Raw genomic sequence first — 26,022 nt, 5'->3', positions numbered from 1 at the left:
TTATATAGGACTTTTACAATGACGATTGTTTCAAAGCAGTTTCACAGTGTTAAACAGGACAATATTGCAACAAAATTTAATTTGGCTAGTTTGATTTGGATAGTTTATAGAATTAAATATGACCTAATTAATACATTTCATTTGTATATTTAGTTGAGTAACTTTGATCACAATGTTAGTGTCTCCAACTGAGCAAGCCAAGCTAAAGGCGACCAAAGGAACCAAAACTCCATCAGGGCATGATGGAGAAAAATAAACCTTGGAGGAACCAGACTCAGTTGGGGTGCCAGTTCTCCTCTGGCCTAATGTTAAACAGTGTATAATTATTATTCTGGCAACCCTGCAGGCCATAAATCCTTTTAGAGCGGAATATTCAAAATTTTGGCTATCACGCAAGAGACAGGTTCATTTAGGATGGGGTGTCGATTACACAAGAATATGAATAATTGAAAGATCTGAGTTATTGCGCTGGAGACGGGTTCCGGGTTCAAGGGCTCCGTCTATGAGGAGATTGTACAGCCTCAAGTGGAATATGTTCGCTACTTGGTGTAGAGAGCGGGAGGTAGACCCAGTTAACTGCCTAGTGGCTTCAGTGCTGGAGTTCCTCCAAAACCGTTTCTCTGCAGGGCTTACTCAAGGTGTACGTGGCAGCTATTGGAGCTTTCTACGCTCTGTTGAGGGATGGGCCTTTGGGTAGGCACCAATTGGTTGTATGTTTCCTCGGTGGGACTCGGAGGATGAGGCCCGTAGCTCGTACCAGAGTTCCTACATGGGATCTGGCAGTGGTGCTCGAGGGGTTGGCTGAGGCCCCCTTCGAGCCACTGGAATCGGTAGAACCTAAGAACCAGACCCTAAAAGTGACATTCCTCTAGGCTATCACCTTTTTGAGGAGAGTGGGGGATCTTCAGGCCTTGGCAGTCGCGCCAACTTGCCTGGAGTTTGCCCCCAGAGGAGTTAAGGCCATCTTACACCCTAGGTCAAGCTATGTAGGGCTACTCAGCACACTTTTATAAGATTCTACAGCTTACACCTCCCTGCGACACCCGGCGCCAGGGTGCTCCAGTCCTAATTGTGCCTGATTTCCAGCTCACAATGGGGCAGGCGTACCCTTGGTGTGGCCTAGAGGATACTCGTTCCCCAAATTCGTCGTTCTGATGCAGTGCAAAGTTCCCTCAATATGGGGAACGTCTTGGGTTATGTATATAACCCTTGTTCCCTGAGAGGGAAAGAGCACTGCGTCTCGTCGCCACACCTTGTATCGCCTGAGAGCGCTTGCTTGATCACGATAACTGACGCCACAATGCGCCGGGCTCCCCTTTATAGCTTCCGGGTATGCCGTCACATCTACGTCATGACGCAGCACCAATCAGGATTGGACTAGTTTCATTCATACTTCAGATGCGCTGATGCCTAGGGAGCCTCCCCAAATCCGTCATTCCGACGCAGTGCTCGTTCCCTCTCAGGTAACAAGGGTTATGTACATAACCTGAGACGTTTTCTTTACATAGAACTGATACTGTTAATATTACTGACTACATTCCCATTTCCCCCAATTTTAGAAAGAGCTGTAATCTGTGAAAATACCCAAAGCACCATTGTCTGGGGTAAGATTTATCATTTCTTTCTGTACGTTTTCTCCTATGCTGAGATCATACTGTAGCATCATAGGGTGAGGAGGTAGAGGTTCATAGAGGTTCTTAAGGGTCCATGATTTATTTGTATCCTTAAGAACCTCATGTCCACAATATATTAATGGATCAGTCCAGCTACAGTATATGGTGGCACTAATCGCTGTTTATGTGTTTCAAAAGATACTGGTGTTATTTCTATTCATTATGCCAATTATGGACGGAGAGATCTCAGAACCTGCACAAATGAAAAAACATCAGACTGTTACTCTCCTCAGGCCAAAAGCCTGCGTTACAGGTACAGCACACACTTTATCTACCAGTGATGACGATACATAAGGAAAGCTCTGTGGATGATAAATAATTGTTTTGATTTTTTACCTTATAAGGTGCAATGGATGGAAGTATTGTCATCTAAATGCTTCAAATTCGGTCTTGGCTGATCCATGTGAGGGCGTCGTTAAGTATCTGGAAGTGACATACAGCTGTGGATAATTTTGTGACTATCCTGCCACATGTTTTGTGTGTTTTTAATTGGATGCCACTAAAATGGTTTTTGGTTTATTCATTTACTCCCCAGTGAGACAAACCAAAACATTACATTGAAATGGGTTAATAAAATAAAAGGTTATTACAAAATTTTAATTACACAACTTGCATATTTATTTGGAGAGCTTTAAATATTATGTCAACAAATGAGAATAATGGGAAGTAAAATGTCTCAAAGGGTAATAAAATGAAAATAATGTAAAAATGCATACACACTCACACACACACACACACACACACACACACACACACACACACACACACACACAAACTGGCCGTGACTGCAGTGACCCGGCTTCAAAAGAATCTTTCATGTTCTTGTTTCATCACGGCTTTCAGACAAAATATTATGATATTTTGTTTTGGAACTGTGAGGTTCTCCCACAGAACTAGACAATATTTACAATTTATATATGTCTGTGCTATCGCATGATGTATATTTGTATAAAATGGTACATTGTCATTGTGTGTGGTAATGTCAGATGGATAAATGTATATTAGATGCAGGTTAGGGTAGGATAAAATTTCTCTCTGTGGAAAAGAATGTGTGTAATACTGAAAAAAGTTTGTGTGTTTTAAGGTGTGTGTGTGGGTAGCGTGTGTCTAAATGTATCGATACATGCACAGGTCCAAGGGCTCGATGTTTGCAAGCACATATGCTCATATGTGTACATGAAAATAAGGAACATGCTCCTGAAAACTAAATTGTTCTGTTATTTTCAGTCTCTCCCATTCACTTTCAGTGGGCGGCCATTGTGACCATGAAATATAAAACCAGTCCTAATTGAAAGAGAACAAGTTGACAAAAAGATTGAATCCAAGATTGGGTGAAAATATGGTATAATGAGTTTATACTCTATTTATAAAACTATTTTTTATAGGCCGGTCATTTTTGACTGGGAACACCACAAGTGTAACAAGGTAACAAAACTCCCACAAAAAAGAAAGAAAATTTCCCTTTTTTTTTTTTTTAGATTTAGTTATACCCTTTGGGAACAAAGTCACTAAGTTTCAGTCCAGAGCGATAACATTAACTAGTATTTTCGGGGAAAAGAAAATCTTCTCCGGGTCAAATTGACCCGATCACCACATGAGGGTATGTTGGATCAGCATTGGTGAAAGTCAACAGCACACATTGGTGCATTTGAACACACAAATGAAGGGAAGCGTCACAACATCGTGCTTCAGCCATGTCGCAAAAGTTGTAACCCCTCTTTTTGTTTGTTAGATGTTACTCTGAGGGGTTCAACAGAATTCTGACATATACACCTCTTCACAAACCAAATGATCTTTTAAACTCTATTTATTTGCTTCACCAGTGCTTATATCCCAATGCAAAACACTCAATGCATACCAGGAATCAACCCCCAGAAGTCTTTGTCTCTGAAATGAGTCAAATGGATGAAGTGAACTTATCATTTGAAATGCTTAGTCTTTCCTTGAGATGAAGTGATGATGCAGTGATTGTGATCCACAACATATGGAATGATGGCAGTTAATGATGGTACACGTAGACCTCAGGATTGGGTTGGTTAAGATCACATGCTGTAGCTTCCTTGCGCTAGAATGTAACACCTCTGGTATCCAGTGGAGGAATTAATCTGCTCAGTGCTCATGTGGGAAATTCGTGACAAAGGACATGGAGACATTAAAAAGTCCTTTCTACAAAGAAAGCAAACATAACATCAGTAACTTTAGTTCACAAACCCAACATTCAAAATACAAGTCAATTCATACTCACAGTTGAGCAAAAACTCAGAGTTCTCAACAAAGGACTTTAGAAGAGGACGAAGGCAGTGAGAGTTCACAATGAGATTTTCTACCAAACGAACTGACTTCCTCTATGGTAGCTGAGCTTATATCCTGTTACCTCCAGGCAATAGTGCCCCCTAGCTGCTCCTATTGGAACTACATGGGACTTATATAAATCACTCTAAGGCATCAGCTAAACCAATTATGAAAAAAAACAAGTAACAGTTTGACTGTTACAAAGTGGATCTCCACGGTAACAGTGATGTGTAGTTGATGAGCACAAGATCATGCAGGGGTGTGTCTCTGCAGAACACTAGTGGGCGTTTCCCAATCAGTGGGCGTTTCCCAATCAGTGGGCGTTTCCCAATCAGTGGGCGTTTTCAAACCACAATCGGGATTTGAATCGCTTCCCCTGATTTACTCTAATCCACTGGGGGCTCGGTTTAGGGATGGGCCTTCATGAGTTTAGCAAGTCTGTTGAAAAAAGGTTGAAAAACATCTATTGAAGTTTAAAATTGGCCACTGATGGGTAAACAGCCATACTGGTTTAGCATGTGTTCTTCTCAGTAGTTTAATTGATAGTAAAAAAACACAGGTGTATCCTATACAGTCTAGTGTGTCGAACCACCTGACATACACGACTTCTCTGGTACAATTTCAAACATTGCTCAATATACTTTTTCTGTTCCTTTATTTTGTGTGCTTGTTATTTGCATTTGATTCGTATTGTTACTGATTGTAATTAGAAATATTTGTCTGCATTCTTAAATGCATCTTGCTTTAGAAATGTTTATTGGGGAATTCCTGAAAAAAGTTCTAACATCATTTAACAGATTTCTTGAAGTGCAAGAGACATGAACATGAGCAGGAATGTCACACTGCACACAGCCCATGTCTTCATCCATCAGTGCTTGCAGAGCACATTTCTCTTTCAGTAGGAGCGAAGGAGCGAAAGAGAAGGAGCGAAGGAGCGAAAGAGAGAAGGAGCGAAGGAGCGAAAGAGAAGGAGTGAAGGAGGCTCCGCCCTCTGCCTCTCCGCTGAAGGAGATGAAGGAATGGGTTGAGGTGAACCCCAGCGGCCTCCGTCGAGAGCTGGTCCCTGCTGAGCAGAATTGCACTCTGAAGTCTGCTGGCATTTGGCAGTGACGCAGAAGCACAGCTGTAATCCCCGAGCGCCCACTTTCACATTAATGGCAACCTGATCATGTGACTCACAATATTCAACAGCACAATTACTTTCTCTGGGCTTGAACGAAACAAGACAAAAAAAACCCACACAAAGGGTTTGAGTGGCACATTCATACCGTCATGAGAAATGAAATAACACCCCTGTACACAATTACTGAGAGGAAGCGAGTGCGTTTCTGCACTTACAGCGGAGCCCTCGCTGCCCCAGTGCATTATGGGTCGCCTTCTGAAAGCCCCTGACTAACTGCATGACACACATGAGGGTTGACTCGAACAAAAGGACGGAAATGAATGGTGAGGGAAGCAAGAGGGGTGATAAATCAGCACCACTAACCACCAGTTCACAATGCTAAATAATATTTTCTTCCTCAGTCTCGGTCTAAACATTGAATAGAGTTTGTGCTTTAAAAGCGATATATCTGCCAAAGGGGTCATAAAATGATCGAGTTTTGCCTTTGAATTAAGTTTCTTTTTGTTCTTGTTTTAAGCACAAACTCACTTTAGAATGAATATTCTTCAAACGTTAAGAGAATGTTACATTGTATCATTCTTCAAACGTTAAGGGAACGTTACATTGTATCATTCTTCAAACGTTAAGGGAACGTTACATTGTATCATTCTTTAAACAGTAATGGAACGTTACATTGTATCATTCTTCAAACGTTAAGGGAACGTTACATTGTATCATTCTTCAAACGTTAAGAGAACGTTACATTGTATCATTCTTCAAACATTACGAGAACGTTACATTGTATCATTCTTCAAACATTAAGGGAACGTTACGTTGTATCATTCTTCAAACGTTAAGGGAACGTTACATTGTATCATTCTTCAAATGCTAAGGGAACGTTACATTGTATCATTCTCCAAACGCTAAGGGAACGTTACATTGTATCATTCTTCAAATGCTAAGGGAACGTTACATTGTATCATTCTCCAAACGCTAAGGGAACGTTACATTGTATCATTCTTCAAACGTTAAGGGAAAGTTACATTGTATCATTCTTCAAACGTTAAGGGAACGTTACACTGTATCATTCTTCAAACGTTAAGGGAACGTTACATTGTATCATTCTTCAAACGTTAAGGGAACGTTACATTGTATCATTCTTCAAACGTTAAGGGAACGGTACATTGTATCATTCTTCAAACGTTAAGGGAACGTTACATTGTATCAATCTTCAAACGTTAAGGGAACGTTACAATGTATCAATCTTCAAACGTTAAGGGAAGGTTACATTGTATCAATCTTCAAACGTTAAGAGAGCGTTACATTGTATCATTCTTCAAACGTTAAGGGAATGTTACATTGTGTCATTCTTCAAACGTTAAGGGAACGTTACATTGTATCATTCTTCAAACGTTAAGGGAACGTTACATTGTGTCATTCTTCAAACGTTAAGAGAGCGTTACATTGTATCATTCTTCAAACGTTAAGAGAACGTTACATTGTCATTCTTCAAACGTTAAGGGAACGTTACATTGTATCATTCTTCAAACGTTAAGAGAACGTTACATTGTCATTCTTCAAACGTTAAGGGAACGTTACATTGTATCATTCTTCAAACGTTAAGGGAACGTTACATTGTGTCATTCTTCAAACGTTAAGAGAACGTTACATTGTGTCATTCTTCAAACGTTAAGAGAGCGTTACATTGTATCATTCTTCAAACGTTAAGAGAGCGTTACATTGTATCATTCTTCAAACGTTTTTGTACTGGTAAAACAACATGGCATGACTATTTCTTCCTTCTCTATCACGAGAAAACAGATAAAATGCATTCAAGATCTGACAGTTTAAGGGTGAGTGAATTATTTTTTCCTCTATCCATGAGTTTGTTGTGATATCCAGCAGTTCAGGTGTGTTGAACTGATTATGATAGCTTAATTTCCTGAAAGAACAAGCCTGATGCTAATGACCAAACTACAGATAGTCCTTCGTTGTATACTGTATAGTTGTTCATATTTAGACCAAAATGGAAATACACAGCAAAAACCCCAGTGTTAAATTAACTCTCCTTGGAGTTTACTAGGAGTCCACAGCCAAAAGTAACTCTGAAGAAGTGTTAAAGTTAATGAAAGGTGAATGAAATGGTCAAGAACCCAACAAAAGCAAACACTGATCCCTATAATGGTGACTCTTTCAATGATTGTGCTTGTTAACAGCAGGTGTTCATCTCTAATTCTCAATCATCACTTAATTATCTCATCAACTTTAACACTGCTTTAGAGTTACTTTTAACACTCTTGAGTCTGCACTCAAATACACTCTGAAGAGAGTTAATTTAACACTGGGGTTGCTGCTGTGTATGCCTATTGGGAAAAATAATTACAAACTTTATTAACGTTAATTACCCTAATTTAGACATTGATCGAAGAACAAGATCTTACTTCAGCAGCCTTTCCCCTTACACTACTATCATTACAGCTGTGTCAGTTTAACCCACAGATCAAATGATGCGTTTGCTTGACCGGCCCGACCAATCACATGCATTTAGGGCGGGACTGAGATCTGTTTGACTGACCAGTGAAAGATGTCTTCAGGAAACCTGTTTGAAAACATTAATCTTTGCACTTCCACGTTTTCAGTCAGGAAAGTGAAGGACACTCAGTAATTTTAAATTATTTTATTTTTATTAGAAACGAGACACTTTCACCTTATTGTTCTTAAAACTGTACAATCACAAGAGGTAAAACACACAGAGAGACTGTGTTGCTGGAGATTCAGACAGACATCGGGAACCTCAAACTGGAGACGCGAGGAAGGATATCAGCACACACAGAGAGACAAACAGGTTTATAAAACTAGACAACACAGGGCTCAGTGTCTCAGCAATATGGAGGAATCAAGTAAAAAACTCTAGGGCATTTTCCTGAAGCACAGTCAGATATATCTCTAGGCTATTACTCTCTGTAGATATTATATTTTTCTTTCCTGAAAGTTCTTTTAGCAGCAAGACACAACGTCTTGTGTTGTCCTTCATTTAATAGCTAATATAGTCCGTGAACAGTGTTGTCATAAAGGATTCTAGAGGCTCTATAAAGATGATATAAAACTCTGAAAATGATTAACAAAACCTGACAAGATTCTCTTGTCAGTCCTGCTTGGGCATCAAGCATTTGTCCTCATATTGCACTGATGCCAGGCAAACGTTTGGCATATATAATGCACCGGGATTCTCTCCCACCGGCTCTGCGGAAGTTCACAGGCAGACAGGAGCTCCGTAACGTGCGCTGGAGTTTCGTTCACAAGGCCGTAGAAAGAGCCAATGGTGGGAATGGAGGGAACACAGTGGTCTGATCCAATGGAGCGGAGGAGGATACAACAGCTCGTCCTCATAGAGTCCAAGGCTACACAGTCACTGCTGCTCCGCCTACATTACCCAGAATGCTCACGCTGGGATATTTCATTCTGCTGCTGTTTCGGGAATGTTCGGGAATGACTGAACAGTTTCATACAATACTCGAAAATAAACAGAATTAACCAAAATCATAACATGATTATAAGAACAAAGGAATAACATTAATAATAATAATAATAACAGGAATCATGACAAGTAAATGCTCAGCTCTTATAGTCTTTTTCAAGTTTTCAGAACAATTATTTCCCCAAAGTTCAATGGAAGCGTCCAGAAATGCTTCACGCAAAGCGCTAAAGACAAACACCACAGCGACAGCGGTTTATCTGTGTCCGTTCGGCACAGCTCTCACCCCCTAGAGGCTCATGGGATACGACCGAAGAAGAGATCGCTCTGGAAGGGCGAGCCAAACTCGAGCAGTCGACCCTCCTGCGGGAAGATTCGCCCATCTCAAAACCGAGCCGAGGATGAAAGGGCACAGGCGGGAGTCCACGCCACCTCCTGGACCAGATGGAAGAGTGTTGGGAAAAGCTCTCGATGAACCAACCGGAATCTCGGAAAACCTTCAGACGCCTTCTAATGACTGAGGTCAGTGTTATCGTGAGCGGAGAGCTACTTCTGAAGCCGGAGACACGTATTCAAATGACAGACGGGTACAGCGCCGCCCTCTCGGGTTCTTCTCTACCTCCCTGCCTTCCACATGCTCAGCCTTTCATTTCCACTCTCTTTCCCAAAAAAGAGATTTCCCAATAAAAGCAGACCGTGGTGTTCAGGGTTAGATGTTGTTCCCTCACACCTCTGTCTGCAGGTCGATGATATCTTGGCCCACGAGGGGGATTGTGGCTCCGGCCTTCTCCCATTCCACACCCTGGAGATCCAGCGGAGACGCCTGAAGAGGCTCCATGTCCTTTCTGACCCAGGCAGGAGGAGACGCCTGAGTCCGGCTCATGCTCTCCCAGGAACGATCCATGGCCCCCTGCTGCTTATCCTGGAAAGAGACATTGGGAACGAGTTAGAGATGTCCTAGTCAGCAGGGAGTAAGAAAACGTCAAAAGACTGGGACACTTACGCTATGGTTTGTCTTGTCACTTCCAGCTGAGGAAACACTCCATCTGACGGACTGTGGAGAGAAAAAAGCGTTAATCTAATGATCGATCCGAAGAGCATGGACCAAACATGGGAGAGTTTATCCTTAATAAACCCGTCTCTTGCGTGATACTTTTGATTTTTCAGATCTCATCTCAGATCATTATCTAGTATCATGAATTTAGCTAAGGCTGCAAAGCCGTCCCCTCGCTTCAAATATGGCAGGACGATTACCGCTGCCACTAAAGATTGCTTTGTAAATAATCTTCCTTCTCAGTTAATCAGGGTTTATTTTTCTCCATTATGCTTTAAAAGAGATTTTTGGTTCCTTGCCACTAAACTTTTTCGACTAAATATCCAAATAAAATGAATTACTAAATTAACTGTAACCACTATATTATTGATCTGCCCACATTAACCCTATATGAGAAACCGAAATGAGCTGATAACATCACCGTTTTTTCCAGAGCGACTGTACAGCCAAATCAAATTTTGTTATATTTTCCTCCAATCCAATTAGAGTCCAATCATGATTGCTTGTTAAGCGGCTCACCTTGCTGTCAGAGGCTGGAGACTCCCTGTCCTTCTCTGTGTGATGCATCTTCCTGTTGAGGTCCTGGAACATGTTCTGATGGCGTTTTCGTGTGTGCATGATCTTCTACATGAGAGAGAAGGCAACGATTAATACGGCACTGTTGCAGATGCACATTTAATTAGCGCTACAAAACTCTGAAAGTGAGCAATTACCTCAAAATCCAGTTCTGCATAACGAGATTTCTGCCTCTGTGAGAGTGAAACAGGCACACTTTAGCATCAGGTAAATCATCAGATGAGTGTGCATTAGGAAGAGGAAATGGCATATCTTACCCCCTCGCTGACCTCCAAAGAGCTCATAGATAGGGTGGAGATGGTTTCGCTCTTGGACATCATGGAGTTCATGGAGTCGAAGGTGTCTCCCAGACTGCTGGTCACGTGACTCTCGCTGGAGATGTTGTGGATGTTCTGGATGGGTGAGTCTCGCTCCGAGTAGGATACGCTGACCCGGTCGGCCGGGAGGGTTTTGGTGGCATAGGCGGCTTGCGGTTCGGCGAAGCCTCCACTCAGATGCATGAGACGGGCCTGAGGGAGCTCGGTGCTGATGTTGTATTTGCTGGAGCCAATGGAGTCCTCTTTGGGTTTGGCGCGGAGGGTGGAGGTGGTGTTGGGAAGGAGCACATAATCCGGACAGCAACTTTCGGCCTGAGCGAGGGCCAGATCCACATCCAGCTGCTTGAAGAGCTCGCTCTCACACACATACACTGGTTTTCCGCAGGACGGGTCGACCCCGTGGCCCTTCTCTCTCCGGAGGGTGAGGGTGTGGCTGGAGTATTCGGGAACGGGAGGAATGTGGCTCTTTCCGCTGGGATTGGACGGAAGGGTGTGGAAGTTTGGGCCGAGGGGCAGGGGAAGCTGTGGAGGAGGCATCTTCTCCTCGGAGGAGCTCTTCATCCCACCTGGAGGGAAGCAGAGAGAGACAGGTGAGCGTGAGGATCAGTCACATATCATCACCTGTAAGAACACATCGAGATTCTGTGTGGTGTGTTTGCTGTCAATGAGCCTCACCTGGTCGGTTTGAGTCGGCATCCTTCTCAAAGTCAGACTGCAGACAAGAAACAAAGATGAGAAATTCAGTATCAATCAATCAATAAAATTTTGTTTATATAGCGCCTTACAACAGCCAAACGGAGCATAAGGCGCTTTCCAGTAAAAACAGACAACAGAATGCAACAACATAAATGAATATAAAATATCGTCAACGTTAGCATGTAATCAGTCTGGTCTCATTGGAAAACCCTACCTGTGGCAAACCACAAAATACTTACCAATATGTGCATATCGCGGCAGTTTCACAGTGTAATGTCCACTGGGTGGTGCTAAAGGTTAGTTTTTCACCCACACCAAACCCTAAACCAACCCGATAGTGTTAAGAAAAGCAAATAAGATTGTATCTGTTTCATTGTAGCTTATGTTTTTGTAGCTTGTCTTTTATCATGACTCGTTTTTCACGGGATTCGTTCCCGAGCTTTCAGCATCGCAATGAGCTATCAAGCAAGCTTGGTGTGTCAGATAATATGTACCTGCAGCCATATTTACCTGTAGGTATGTTTTTTGTGGTTTGCAAAAACATTGCCACAGTTATGTTTTGTCAATGAGACCAGGTTGCATGTAAAGCGCAGGAGAATTGCATGTGCATTGCGTGTGCGCTCACCACGAGCTGCGTGTGGCCGTTCTGCAGGGAGCTTCCGGAGTCGCCATTCCCGTCGTCTTTACGGTCCACCACACGGCATTTCACCGCCTCCTGAACCTGTAACACACACACATTTATGAGCTCTTGCACACTCTAACACATGCTAAACAGACGCGTGTCGTGAGCGTGCTGACCTCTCGGCGCAGGATGCAGTGCACCATAACGATGATGAATCCCTCCAGAGAGTCGAAGACTGCGAAGAGGATCTGGAAGAGTGCGGAGCGGCGGTCGGTGATGGCCAACACAGCCGACATCCAGGTCAGAGCGAGGAGCGGGAGAACCACACAGGAGCTCCACAGCGACGCCCTGCAGGACAGAGCGGTTAATACAACATCCGGCTGGTGTGTGTGTGTGTGTGTGTGTGTGCTTGTTTTTATTGAATATCAGGACTCAAATGTGTATAATGCCATGGGTATGACACAGGTATTACAGGAGAGGGTGAAATATGAGGACATTACCCATGGCCCCACTTTACAAAAGGCTTATAAATCACACAGGAGGAGTTTTTATGAGAAAGTAAAAATGCAAAATGTTTCCTGTGATTGGTAGGTTTAGGGGCAGTGTGTGTGTGTGTGTGTGTGTGTGTGTGTGTGTGTGTGTGTGTTCAGCATTTCTTACCCAGCCCTCTCTTTCAGCTTGACGTCAGTGATGCCGTCCTTGGACACAAGCTTGTTGAAAACCAGAATCCCGATCACCATATTGACCAGAACGACAGCAGCCGCCGGACCCACGAATGAGTACAGGAGTCCGCCCTCGAGAGACAGCCAACAACTGCAGAAGAAGAGGAGATGCATGAGGGTTAGGACGGAGCGAGGCGGATCGAAACAAGGAGGAAGCGAGATGGAGACAGATCGAAACAAGGAGGAATCGGGATGGGGAATACTCACTAGTTCATGGTGCCGTAGCCTTTGGCTTTGGTGAATCCCACAGACACAGCGACGACTAAAGCGGGCAGACCTGAGATCCAGAGAGAGAGAGAGAGAGTTAGACTCCATCACCATAGAGAGGCAGCAGAATCTACACACACACACTCTCACATTCTCACACACACACACACACTCACCCCAGCCCAGGCACAGGAAGCGCTTGCGGATGATGCGGTTCCGCAGCCGGCCAGTCACAGCCATGTAGGACTGCCACGCTTCGGTCAGAACCCAACAGAAGGAGGACAAGAAGAAGAAATGCAGCAGAGCGGCCACCAGCGAACACATGACCTGAGAGAGAGGGGCGGAACGAGAGGTCAGGGTGAGGTCAGGTCAGGGTCAGGGTTAGGGTCAGAGCAGAGCAGAGCTGGACAGTCCCTCAGCTCATCTCCTCGAGTCCTGTACTGAAGTTCACTGTTTGAGTCTCTGTGCTTTACTGGAGTATTATTTTTTCTGTAATCTTCTGACTTTAACTTCACTCCATCTGAAAGACAAATATCGTCCTCTTTACTCCACTACATTTCTATCAAGGTCCTCGAAGTGGAAAGTCGTTTCTGTCGCAGCTTTGAAAGTCAGTGATGATTTTTTTCTTCTTTAAAAGGTGTTTGGGTTTTTGCAGAAAGCCTTTCAGGAATCACTCTTGTAGAGTCTCGTGAAGTTCAATGATTTCACAGCATTTATTAAACACTGATTTATAGTTTAGAGCAAAATGGAAGAAGACGGATGTCCAAATGCTCATTTAGTGGAGGATTGACATAAACAAAGTTGATTCTGTCTTCAGTGAAGGTGAACAGTGTGAGAATATCAGATGTGTATCAGTGTATTGGATCCGTGCATTCGGCCTTAAAGTGACAGCAGCTTTGTAACTTTTCTACAAGTATTTAAATGAGTTTAAGTTAGTCGTCTGCTAGTGTGTCAGATGGAGCGTCACTGACTGGCTTAAACCATGATGGCATAATGTGCATTTAGACAACTATAATACAATAATGCGGCGACATAAAGAAGGACATTTACTTTTGATACTTAAGTACTTTTGAAAACAAATACTTCTGTACTTTTACTGCAGTAAAAATCTGTTCACTTGTACCGGAGTAATATTTTAACAGCAGCACATTTACTTTTACTCAAGTGTATTAGTCCACCTCTAGGTCAGGGTCAGGGTGAGGGTCAGATTGGGGTCAGGAGAGGTCAGGGTGAGGGTCAGATCGGGGTCAGGAGAGGTCAGGTGGCCTCACCTTGTTGCGCACTTGTGTTTGGCTGATGAGAATGAGGGCGTTGGAGCAGATGATGGACAGACAGAAGTTGATCAGGATCACTGAGCGCTCAGAGCGAATGTACCTGCGAAGAACAACACAATCAGTTAAATCCAGTTCGTCCGATCCGGGGACAACCATATAACGCAATAAAGCCAAATATACAACCGATGCATGAGCACCATATATAGGAGGAAAACCCTCGAGTAAGTCAAGCATTATTTCTTACTTCCACACGGACACGTAGATGATGATGAGGAGGAGGAGGGTGAGCGACGACACGCCGCATCCCACGATCATCGTAACCGACGGCAACAGAGACCGGTCCATGTTCTGTGAGGAAACACAGGAACGTCAGTGTGAACACACACACACACACACACACACACACACACACACACACACACACACACACACACACACACACACACACACACACACGTCCCTCAGGACAGAATGACTGGCAGAAACAGGGCAGCTGAAGGAGACGTGAAGGTGAGAGACGCTCCACATTAGTGTGTGTGTGTGTGTGTGTGTGTGTGTGTGTGTGTGTGTGTGTGGCGAACACACACACACACACACACACACACACACTCGCACACACACACTGATTCCCTCCTTCATTTGCCCTTGAGAAATTAAACACTTCATCATAAGAATGCACAATGAAGGCGCGTAACAGGTTTATTGCAGCGCGACGCGTCAGGACACTGCGCGTAAACGGCGCATTGTGTCTTGCGCGCGCGCGCGTCGCGTTGCAGTGCAGCGCTGTTTTTTCCTCTCGTGCTGATAACCGAGTTACAGCGCGAGGCTGCGGATGCGGTTGCCATGGCAACTGCTTCTGCACCAAAAAAGATCAAAAACAACGGAGCGCATCTATAAACGCATTAAAGCAAACACACACACACACGAAGGAAAGACGATCAGATCTACATTATTGATCATCAGATTTCCTGATCGATCACAACACCGTGTCATCGATCAGCTGTCAATCAAATCAGCATTACCATATAAATTAAAAAAAAAAAAATCACATGAAAGAAAATCACATCCGATCAAGCGATGAGAAACACGGCTAATCGATGCTGTTCGGTTACCGCTTCATTTCACTAGCACACACACACACACACACACACACACACACACACACACACACACACACACACACACACACACACAGACAGAAGGTCCGGAGATGATGAACACTTACCGAATCGGGGTTTGGTCGCGCGATCAGGGCGAACGTGGACAGTCCGTCACACACGCATGTGGTGCTGGAGTCGCGCGTGACCGATCTGCAGCCGCGCGCGGACCAGGAGCCGAGCAGGGACGCGCTGCGCGCACACAAACACAAGCACACGTTAGATACACTCTGAAATAAACCCTCTCTCACACACACACAGCAGAGCAGCTCACACACTCTCACAGCGCACTGTTTGACATTCATAACCATAAAGATAATATTCTTCATGCATAATCCAGTGCAATTAAATGTATTATATATTAGACACACACACACACACACTCTCTCTGTGTCTGGTTGCAGGTGGTTCAGTGACACAAGAGCAAAATATCAGATAAAAATAGAAATACAAAGTTGATAGTTGTGGTTCTGTGTGCTGATTGGCCAATACTGTGATCAGTCAAGCTGAATACATTACAATAAAATACACTTAATATCTAGTAATAATATGATTGATCTGACTGCACTGTGTGTGTGTGTGAGTGTGTGTGTGTGTGTGTGTGTGTGTGTGTGTGTGTGTGTGTGTGTGTGTGTGTGTGTGTGTGTGTGTGTCAGTGTTTGTGTGGGCAGTGGATGCTAAAACTTCTGAAAGGTTTTTGAATGGCTGTGAATATTCATGAGGTCATTAGTGATGCGTGGGATGTGGGCGGAGACTCATTTGAATATGATTGGCGGCTGTCAGGAGGTGTGGAGATGACACAGTGTACGAGGGCAGATGAGAGTGTGTGACCTTTAGAGCTGTGACAACACACTCACACACACACACACACACACACACACACACACAGAAATCACAAGTGGTCCACCCACCTCTCGCTCTCGTCCCAGGCGATGCAGGTCTCATTAACGGTGCCCTGCAGAGAGAGAGAGAGAGTTAGGCTGTGTCATATGTCACTTTCTCCATGTTCTTAACCAGACACACACACACACACACACACACACACACACACACACACACACACACACACACACACACACACACGTGCGCGCTGACTCACATTGTGCAGGTGAGGGAACTCGATCTCGACCGGGGCCGACAGGAAACCTGGATTGGGCTTCACCGTTACCGTGACAACCTTTGAGTTGAGCAGCGTGCTGTTGCTATGGAGACAGAGATCATCGATTGATCAGAATCAGTGATTGATCAGTTATTGATTATCTCTTTGTGCTGAAATGCATTTGAGGAAAATTCATAAGTAGACTCAATTTATTTTTGTCTAGAAATGCAGAAGCTTGTAAATCAGTAGATTGTGTGTGTGTGTGTGTGTGTGTGTGTGTGTGTGTGTGTGTGTGTGTGTGTGTGTGTGTGTGTGTGTGTGTGTGTGTGCGTGTGTGTGTGTGTGTTTACCTCTGTAAGGACAGGATGGGACCCAGATTCCTGTAGAGAACGATCCCGGTGACAAACCCTGTGCTCTGCTCAGCATCTACACACACATTCAGAGCCGGATTAGCCTCAGAACACACATCTCAGTGTGTGTGTGTGTGTGTGTGTGTGTGTGTGTGTGTGTGTGTGTGTGTGTGTACCTGGCACGTCTAGACTCAGGGCGTTGCGGGACACTGTGATCTTTTCTTCTGAACTGCGGACCCAGTCGATCATCCCACGCCAGCCCTTCATGGGGAAGGTCAGGTCAGAGGTCATAGTTCGCGGACGCTTCTGGACACTCAGCTCTGAGGGACGGCAGAAGACAAGTCAGACACACACTCACACACACACATACACACACACGCTCACACACACGCAGGCGTCCACACTCACCCAGATTCTCAGTGACCTCGTAAATGTCCTGGAAATCTCTCATCTGACGGCCGATCATGTCGATGAAATTCTCCACCAGACTGAAGAACTCCTTAACGCTCGCGCCCATCTGCGGAAGAACACAGCACTGATTCATTAGTGTGTGTGTGTGTGAGAGAGTGTGTGTCACAGATTGGCATGTGGGCGCGCTCGATTGCTCCACTTCTTTATTTGGTATGGAGATGTGCATGTGTGAGGACACACACGTCAGCTTCATACACACACACACACACACACACACACACACACACACACACACACACACACACACACACACACACACACACACACACACACACACACACACACACACACACACACACACACACACACACTCACCAGCTGAGCGTCGTCCCATTTCTCCCGGTGCGTCTCATGCAGTAAGTTACTGATGGTGTGAGCGAAGTTCTGTGGAACACACAAATAAAGGTTTTACGATCAGATACACACACACACACACACACACACACACTTTCCCAATACAGAAAGAGATTATACCACTGGGGTTACAACGCTCTCCTTTGACTTCATTGCGTGAAGCGTTCGCCTTGTCATTTCGGACTTATGACAAATCAGAGCTGTCTTAAGCGAGCGTTCACGGAGACAGAAGTGGACACAGGCAATAATACGGGAACCTTCAGCCGGAGAATGGGTCCGTTTGGGATCTGACACTCAGTGTGTGTATAGTCTGCAGTAGGTGAAATCATGGATTAACACAATTAATGGCAAAACCTACTGAGACACTACTGCAAAATATAGAAATAACTGCCTTAGAAACATTTTAAGGGGTGACAATACTAACGAGCCTAAGACTTTACACTGGACTGATATTTGACAGCATGTTTACCGCAGACTACACACACACACACTGAGTGTCAGATCCCCAACGGACCCATTCTCCGGCTGAAGCGTCCCTTACTGCCTGTGTCCACTTCTGTCTCCGTGAACGCTCGTGAGGTCGGCAGCTTATAAACACTTAGCTCTGTGTTTTCAGCTTGTTTCTGCACACCTCGTCTCATATCAGCTTTTAGACGTTGTTCTGTTTTATGTTATAGGTCAGAAATGACGGAGGCCGCTTCCCGCAATAGAGAGCTAACGATTGGTTTGTTTCTCCCACACACTGCAAAAAAATGCTTTTCTTACATAGTATTTTTTGTCTTGTTTCAACTTTTTAAGCTGAAATATCTAAAAATACAATTACATTAAGAAGTATTTACTAGACAAGCAAAAGTAATTGTCTTGTTTTGGGGAAAATAACTCAAAATGAAGAGAGTTTTTGCTTAAAATAAGATAAATAATCTGCCAATGGGGTGAGAAAAATAATCTTAATTCAAACAGAAAACAAGATTATTATTCTCACCCCATTGGCAGATTATTTATCTTATTTTAAGCAAAAACTCTTGTCTAGTAAATGCTTCTTAATGTAATTGTATTTTTAGACGTTTGGACACAAATACTAAAGTAAGACGAGCGTTCTTTGCGGTGTGCGTGTCTTTCGGTCTCTATGGTCCTGATTGGGTACCTCCACATCCTGGTGGCTCAGGCCCATCTTCGCGCCTCTGAAGATGTCAGTGCTGTTCCTCAGGACCTCCATCACCGCCAGAAGGTCTCCGCTGTACTTCGTGCTGTCTCCTGAGGCCATCCGGAGCTTATAGAGGACCTCACTGACCCCATCCACCTGCTGACCGCTCTGAGACTGGCTCAGGTGATCGCGCGTCTGGGGACCACAAGCAGGTTTAGGACGCTTTATACCACGGTTAGAGGTAAGCTCATACAAAAAATGATAATTCTACATGTGGTTGGAAAGCCGTCAGACCTCCGCTCATCTTCACACACAGATGAAGATATTAGTGTTGAAATCCGATGGCTCAGAAAGGCCTTCATTGACACCAATGTCATTTCCTCTCTCAAGACCCATAAAGGCACTAAAGACGTTGTTACAAAGCCCATCTCACTACAGCGGCTCTACAATCATTGATGAAGAGGCCAGAATAGAGTTAGTGCGCAAAAACACTAAATAACGACTTATATAGTGATGGCCGATTTCAGAACAAAGCTCCGAACCGTTATGAGTCAGTGAGTCAAACGGCTGAAATCACTTTGGTGATCCGAATCATGAATCGATTCACTGACTCATAACGGTTCGAAGCTTTGTTCTGAAACTCTTCTGGCCTCTTCATCAATGATTGTAGAGCCGCTGTAGTGAGATGGGCTTTGTAACGACGTCTTTAGTGCCTTTATGGGTCTTGAGAGAGGAAATGACATTGGTGTCAATGAAGGCCTTTCTGAGCCATCGGATTTCAACACTAATATCTTCATCTGTGTGTGAAGATGACGGAGGTCTGTTGAGGAATTAATGACTGAATTGTCCTTTCTGGGTGACCTAACCCTTTAGGGCAAGGACTAGTATTTGATTGCTGGTACTCACCAGGATTTGGATGTCCTGGAATTCCTTGGAAACACATTTGATGTGAGTTGGGTTTTCCCAGAAGGCCAGACCCACAGCATCCAGTGTGCATCTGCGGAGGATCAGGCCTGCAGGAGTCGGGATAATCAGGGTTAATGCCAGTCAGATCAGGCTTCATCAGAGCCGAATATAAGCCTAAGATGTCAGATCCGTACCTGTGGCGTCAGAAGGGCAAGGAAAAGCTGCCGTATCACCCGCCGGCGTCCTCTTCCACACCACACTGCCATAGTTCTCCTCTCCGCAGATCTCATGGGGCTCTGGAAAACACTTTATTACAATCTCTGCCTCAAAAAAATAAATCAGTGCTGGAGGTTAAACATCTAGTTTGAGCTTTCACCTGGGCAGCGCTTCTCGTTGCAGTTTCGCATCTCTCTCTTATCACCGTTGCAGGGCTTTCCGTCAAATAAAGGTCCTTCACACACTCTGGTCCGGAGCTGATGTCCTCCACCACAGGACTTACTGCAGCCGGCCCATGAGCTCCACAGCAGCCATCTGCCATCCACTAGAGGGAGACAACACACCTGAGTTTCTCTTCAACACCTCAGCCTGGTCTCTACATGTGCCAACGCTTTTGCAAACCACAAAATACGCACCAATATGGAGTTTCAAAGTGAAATGTCCACTGGGTGGCGCTGAAAGCGTAGTTTTGTCTTGGGAACAGATGTCTGTGAATCTGGCATGTTTTGTTACGTTGGCTTTTTAACGTACACACACACTAAACCCTAAACCGACCCGATAGTGTTAACAACAGAAAAATTGCATCCATGTCATTTTAGCTTGTGTCGTTTTATCAAGACTCGTTCTTCACGGGATTCGTTCCAGTTGAGCTATTGAGCTTAATATATCAGAAAAGCCGAACATATGGAGCTGGTTAACTCCAAAATGTGTTCGTTTACAAATCATAGATCATGGGAAAAAAAACATGATCAAAAATGCAGTTTTGCTGCCTCTAGTGGTCATTTCTGTCAGAAACTGCAGTGATATGCACGTATTGGTCCGTATTTTGTGGTCTTGTTGCCACAGGCACATTTTGCCAATGAGAAAACACTTGCTCAAACATGCTTCATTCGTGTCGACTAGTACCTGGGCAGTCTTTCAGGAAGCAGTTGCTGGTTTCTTGCCATTCTCCTCTGCACTCGGATCCTCCGTACGATGGGCCGTTACACTCTCGGGTCCTCGTCATCGTCCCATTAGAGCAAGAGGACGAGCAGGGAGTCCATGAGGACCAGTCGTTCCAGGAGCCGTCCACTGCGGAGATGGGAAGGATGAAGCTGTTATTGAGGAGCACAGAGCCATCTGGTGGTGGGATCAGGAATAGCGCTGAGATTACTAACCTGGGCAGACCGCGATGTTGCAGAATTTGGTCTGTTTTGTGGGTCCGCGGCAGGGTTCTCCGCCATTGCGAGGCTGTTTGCAGGTACGGACGCGATCTCGGTATCCACGACCACATGTGGATGAGCACAAACTCCACGGAGCCCATTCGTCCCACAATCCATTCACTGCAGAAAACGGCACATTAGTCAATCACTCACCCCGAGAATAAAGCAAACTGGTCTCATGTGGCTTCTGTAGCATCTCGATCGGATTACGGAAACTCATTGTATATCGGTGCAGCTCAATCGTATCTCTGGCGTTCACAGTCGGCTCAGAATGCAGCGGCGAACGAGTCTATTACACCAGCTTGATTTCACTGCACTGGCTCTTCATAATCAGACTCGCTACATCCTTATCCTCAAAGAGCACTAAGAGCATCTTATTCTGGGTTACGAGTTCTCAAAAACTTGTGCTTTTTCTCTTATTGGCCCTAAGCTGTGGAATAGTTACCAAATCATATTCGAGCTGCCTCAACTTTGTTCATCTTTAAGTCTACTCTTAAAACATATTACTTCACCCATGCATTTAATATTCCGTGACTTGCCATGCAATGGTCTCTTTTAATTTAATGCATTAATTAAATCAGCTTTAATCTGATTACTGGTTTGGAAATAGTAACGCGTTAGATCACTCGTTACTGGGAAAAGTCGTCAGATTAGAGTAACGCGTTACTGGCATCACTGGTTGTAATCGTGTTGACTGTCCTGTTTGTGTCTACTCTGTGCAGCACTTCGGTAGACTTCGGTAGACTTCGGTAGACTTCGGTCATGTGATGTGAAGTACCTGGGCAGACGGCGGTGTTGTTGCATGGACGGTTCTCTCTTAAAGGGCCGGTGCATTGGACGCTGTGAGCGGACATCATGCAGGAACGAGTGCGGGTTTGCCAGCCTTCACCACAACTCACAGAACACACACCCCAGGATGACCATGTGTCCTGCTGGGTCTCTTCTGCACACACACACACACACACGAGCATAAGTTTGATTTAGCACAACACCGCAAAAAATGCTCTTCTTACTCAGTCATTTTGTCTTGTTTCTAGTCTGAATATCTAAATGATCTTAAATCAAGATGCATTTACTAGATCAGTAAAACGACATGAGGTATTTGTTCTTGTTTTGTTGAAAATAAAATCTAAATGAAGTGAGTTTTTGCTTAAAACAGGCAAAATGATCTGCCAATGGGGTGAGAGAAATAATCTTATTTCTGATTGAAATCTTGTTTCTTGTTTCCGAACAGAAATATGATTATTTTTTGACATTAGTGCTTGTTAGTGTTGCGACACACACCTTTCTGAGGGCCCTGGTTTGCCATGATGGTTCCGTCAGAATCCCTCCGCTGGCCGATGATGGACCGCAGACCTTGGCTTCTCTGCCGGACTTGACCTGCACAGATCAACACAAACCCAGGTGTAAGATCGATGCGCTCTGGCATTCACATGCGGGGACATTTCTGGAGGTGGAACTGACCGATGCAGGGCTGAGGGTTGCAGGACCGTCCCTCCTCCACCACGCCCTCACAGACGCCATCCTCAGACTGACACGCTCGGCTCCGCACCTGGGCTCCGCCGCCACACTCGGTGCTGCACTCAGACCAGCGGCCCCACCCGCTCCAGCCTCCTGCACACACACACAAACACACACACCGATGAGTAATGCTGAGGGGGTGGAGGAGAGAACATTCACTCCACATGAGGAACCATAATGCTGCTATATGAGCATAATAACTGTGAGCTTAGTGACCATCGCTCAAGGCTCTTAATCAACAACGCTGTTTTATTTTAACACTGTTGTTACATTGTGTCATTCTTCAAACGTTAAGAAAACGTTACATTGTATCATTCTTCAAACGTTAAGGGAACGTTACATTGTATCATTCTTCAAACGTTAAGAGAACGTTACATTGTATCATTCTTCAAACGTTAAGAGAACGTTACATTGTGTCATTCTTCAAACGTTAAGAGAACGTTACATTGTATCATTCTTCAAACGTTAAGGGAACGTTACATTGTATCATTCTTCAAACATTAAGGGAACGTTACATTGTATCATTCTTCAAACGTTAAGGGAACGTTACATTGTATCATTCTTCAAACGTTAAGAGAACGTTACATTGTATCATTCTTCAAACGTTAAGGGAACGTTACATTGTATCATTCTTCAAACATTAAGGGAACGTTACATTGTATCATTCTTCAAACGTTAAGGGAACGTTACATTGTATCATTCTTCAAACGTTAAGAGAACGTTACATTGTATCATTCTTCAAACGTTAAGGGAACGTTACATTGTATCATTCTTCAAACGTTAAGAGAAGTTAACTGCTGGTCAACTCTGTCTTAACTTCACCAGTATAATGGAGTCCTCTAATCTGCCTGAGAGCTATCGATGCGGCATTGTTTTGTCGTAAATGTAGGTTAGATGTCAAAGAGGCTGCCTCTGTAACAGCAGGGCGAAAAATCTTTCAGACAAAACAAGCGGTTTTGAAACCTTTCTAAACAAAAAGGAGCTTTTAAGGCCAAATGCCAGGACGCCGCTTGACTCGAGCATTGAAAGGGTGAACTGGCTCTAACACCCGAGGCGCGCTTTGGATGGGGTGGTTTTGGAGACCGGCGGGTTGCTATGACAACCTCAAGTATGGGGCATTGATCGCTTTAGTGGAGCACGAACAACATCCACAAGTTTTTTTCTTGTCTGGCGCACATATAAATTTACTGACTTTTGTATCGCTCTCTCTCTCGCACTTATGCATGATCTCGGCGTTGTGTCATTTTCCTAAGTAAAAAAATATATTTTTTGCTTTCTTCTTGTGTCTCTGGTATTTTTTCAGGAAATATTTTTTAATTTCAACTTTAAATGTCAGGAGATACATTGTAGACGTTAGTGTTTAAAATGCACTTCCAATAAAGTGAGTGTTGGCAGAACCGGTCGTCATTTCTGTGTTGAGGCGGCAGCTGCTGAATGTAACTAATAAAGTTACTTGTAGTCTTACTTAGTTACTTTTAAAATCAAGTAATCTGTAAAGTAACTAAGTTACTTTTTAAAGGAGTAATCAGTTATCAGATTACTTTTTAAAAGTAACTGTGGCAACACTGTTTCTCTCACACACACACACACACTTACTCATGATTTCGGCGTCGCGCTGGCTGTCTCTGGCGGTGGGTGTGCACTTCTCCACGTAGACTCCGCCCCGGTAGCATCCGCCTGGCCTCCTCTTGGGCGGCTCCCAGCACTGGCAGGGGGTTATCATGATGCCGCAGGGGTTCCCGTGGGTGCTGGTGGCCAGGCAATCCTCCAGCCATTGGCAAAGCATCTCACAGGCGGGCATACTGGGATTCCTCTTCCCCACCACCAGAAACTCGGCGTTAAACTGGCTGCCCTCATCCGTCTCCTGGCCTTCCACCGCGGTCTCCAGAGCCAGACGAGGCGTCACCTTCCGCATCTGCAGGAACTGTTTGCTGGACTCCAGGTAGGCCACGGTGGAGGACGAGTCGCACAGCCGCACCACCTCGTCGAAGCTCTCCATGCCCAGGTACGTGCGGGAGGTTTCCACGAACGAGTCGAACTGGAAGGTGCGGATCTGGCGAGGCGTGCAGGTCTGAGCAGGCTTGGTGATCTTCATGTAGACGGTGTAGCGGCGAGGATCGGGGTTCTGGAGGGTCCAGGAGCACGGAGATGACGGAAGGGCCGTCTTAGAGGAGAACACGCCGAAGAAGCGGCTTTGCTCCAGAGTGGCACAGGTGGCCGAGGCCGGTCCGGAGGGCGTAGAGGTGCCCGGGGTGAACATCACACACATACATATCGCCAATGGGACGAACCGCCACTCCATGATCTCGCTGCCGGAGGACCTGATATACGAGTTGAGACGGGTTATTCTGTTCTCTTCACTGCGATGAATACGGATGGAGGGTTTGATTCTTCACTTGACTTATTGGGACATATCCTAGAGGAAACAAACAGAAGGGATACAGCGTTTATTTCTCACTCAGTATTATTTCTAGTCCAAACATCTAAAACATTCTTAAAACAAGAAGTATTTACTAGACAAGCAAAAGTAATTGTCTTGTCAAGGGAAAGAATAACTCAAAATGAGTTTTTGCATAAAATAAGCTTAATTGTTTTGATTAAAACGTGATATTATTTAGCTCACTGGATAGGCAGATTATTTTGCGCACCGGAGCAGGTCTGGCACCTGAATCATATCTGTATTTGAGAGCCGTGCCCTCCATTAGTGTGCATAGGAGAACGAGAGAACTAATGCAACACTCAGACTATAATTACAGCCTTCACAGGAATCTCTCAGCCTCGCTCTCTCGTTCTCTCGCTCTCTCGTTCTCTGCTGCCCACGCTTTCACACGTGGCAGAGCGATTGCGTCAAACTGACGTCCGTGAAGACTCAGCTCGCTCCCACGGAAGTTCAGCGCGGCCGAGATTCTTACAGGGCGAGAGATGGACGTTTCCGCAGTGACGCTCACTCCTCCCTCAATGCAGAACTTTCTCTTGGAGAGTTGTTGCCATAGCTACAGGTGCTGTGTGTATGTGTGTGTGTGTGTGTGTGTGTGTGTGTGTGTGTGTGGACAGTGTGTGTCTATTCCAGAACTTCTGGCGCATCTCTCTCTTTCGCTCAAAGACACTCATTCAGCGTCGAGCTGAAAGAGAGAGAGAGTGCAGCTGTGAGACTGCAAAAAATGCTCTTCTTCCTCAGTATCTTTGTCTTGTTTCTAATCAAAATATCTAAAATTCTTACATTAAGAAACATTTACTAGACAAGCAAAAGTAATTGTCTTGTTTTGGGGAAAATAACTCAAAATGAAGAGAGTTTTTGCTTAAAATAAGATAAATAATCTGCCAATGGGGTGAGGAAAATAATCTTGTTTTCTGTTTGAATTAAGATTATTTTTCTCACCCCATTGGCAGATTATTTATCTTATTTTAAGCAAAAACTCTCTTCATTTAGAGTTATTTTCCCCAAAACAAGACAATTACTTTTGCTTGTCTAGTAAATGTTTCTTAATGTAAGAATTTATAGATCATTAATTTGTGGCTAATAAGACTAAAGCTTGAATAAAGTAAAGTGTCTGTGTTCAGTTGGAGCGAGTCTATGTATGATTTCCTGAAC

General features: G+C 44.4%; 1 protein-coding gene across 1 annotated transcript in view; it reads right to left on the bottom strand.

The window, feature by feature from the left end:
* Positions 1-7,729: 7,729 nt before the first annotated feature.
* Positions 7,730-26,022, bottom strand: part of LOC137047624 (adhesion G protein-coupled receptor B1-like) — a 19,909-nt gene continuing 1,616 nt past the window's right edge. The window contains exons 2-31 of the mRNA XM_067425418.1: positions 24,027-24,846; positions 22,374-22,523; positions 22,194-22,289; positions 21,688-21,852; positions 20,865-21,029; positions 20,614-20,778; positions 19,868-20,032; positions 19,686-19,787; positions 19,492-19,598; positions 18,586-18,780; positions 17,403-17,471; positions 17,025-17,133; positions 16,793-16,936; positions 16,617-16,692; positions 16,267-16,369; positions 16,079-16,122; positions 15,236-15,359; positions 14,255-14,358; positions 14,008-14,110; positions 12,913-13,063; positions 12,737-12,806; positions 12,468-12,620; positions 11,984-12,155; positions 11,811-11,906; positions 11,165-11,201; positions 10,430-11,055; positions 10,310-10,345; positions 10,116-10,220; positions 9,546-9,596; positions 7,730-9,464 (exon numbers count right to left, since the gene is read on the bottom strand). Coding sequence (XP_067281519.1) covers positions 9,267-9,464; positions 9,546-9,596; positions 10,116-10,220; positions 10,310-10,345; positions 10,430-11,055; positions 11,165-11,201; positions 11,811-11,906; positions 11,984-12,155; positions 12,468-12,620; positions 12,737-12,806; positions 12,913-13,063; positions 14,008-14,110; positions 14,255-14,358; positions 15,236-15,359; positions 16,079-16,122; positions 16,267-16,369; positions 16,617-16,692; positions 16,793-16,936; positions 17,025-17,133; positions 17,403-17,471; positions 18,586-18,780; positions 19,492-19,598; positions 19,686-19,787; positions 19,868-20,032; positions 20,614-20,778; positions 20,865-21,029; positions 21,688-21,852; positions 22,194-22,289; positions 22,374-22,523; positions 24,027-24,732 — 4,587 coding nt within the window. The 5' untranslated portion in view covers positions 24,733-24,846 and the 3' untranslated portion in view covers positions 7,730-9,266. The remainder of the gene's footprint in view (positions 9,465-9,545; positions 9,597-10,115; positions 10,221-10,309; positions 10,346-10,429; positions 11,056-11,164; positions 11,202-11,810; positions 11,907-11,983; positions 12,156-12,467; positions 12,621-12,736; positions 12,807-12,912; positions 13,064-14,007; positions 14,111-14,254; positions 14,359-15,235; positions 15,360-16,078; positions 16,123-16,266; positions 16,370-16,616; positions 16,693-16,792; positions 16,937-17,024; positions 17,134-17,402; positions 17,472-18,585; positions 18,781-19,491; positions 19,599-19,685; positions 19,788-19,867; positions 20,033-20,613; positions 20,779-20,864; positions 21,030-21,687; positions 21,853-22,193; positions 22,290-22,373; positions 22,524-24,026; positions 24,847-26,022) is intronic.

Source organism: Pseudorasbora parva, chromosome 19 (assembly GCF_024679245.1).
Source record: "Pseudorasbora parva isolate DD20220531a chromosome 19, ASM2467924v1, whole genome shotgun sequence".
Lineage (NCBI taxonomy): Eukaryota > Metazoa > Chordata > Actinopteri > Cypriniformes > Gobionidae > Pseudorasbora > Pseudorasbora parva.
This window is presented reverse-complemented; position numbering and strand designations above follow the sequence as displayed.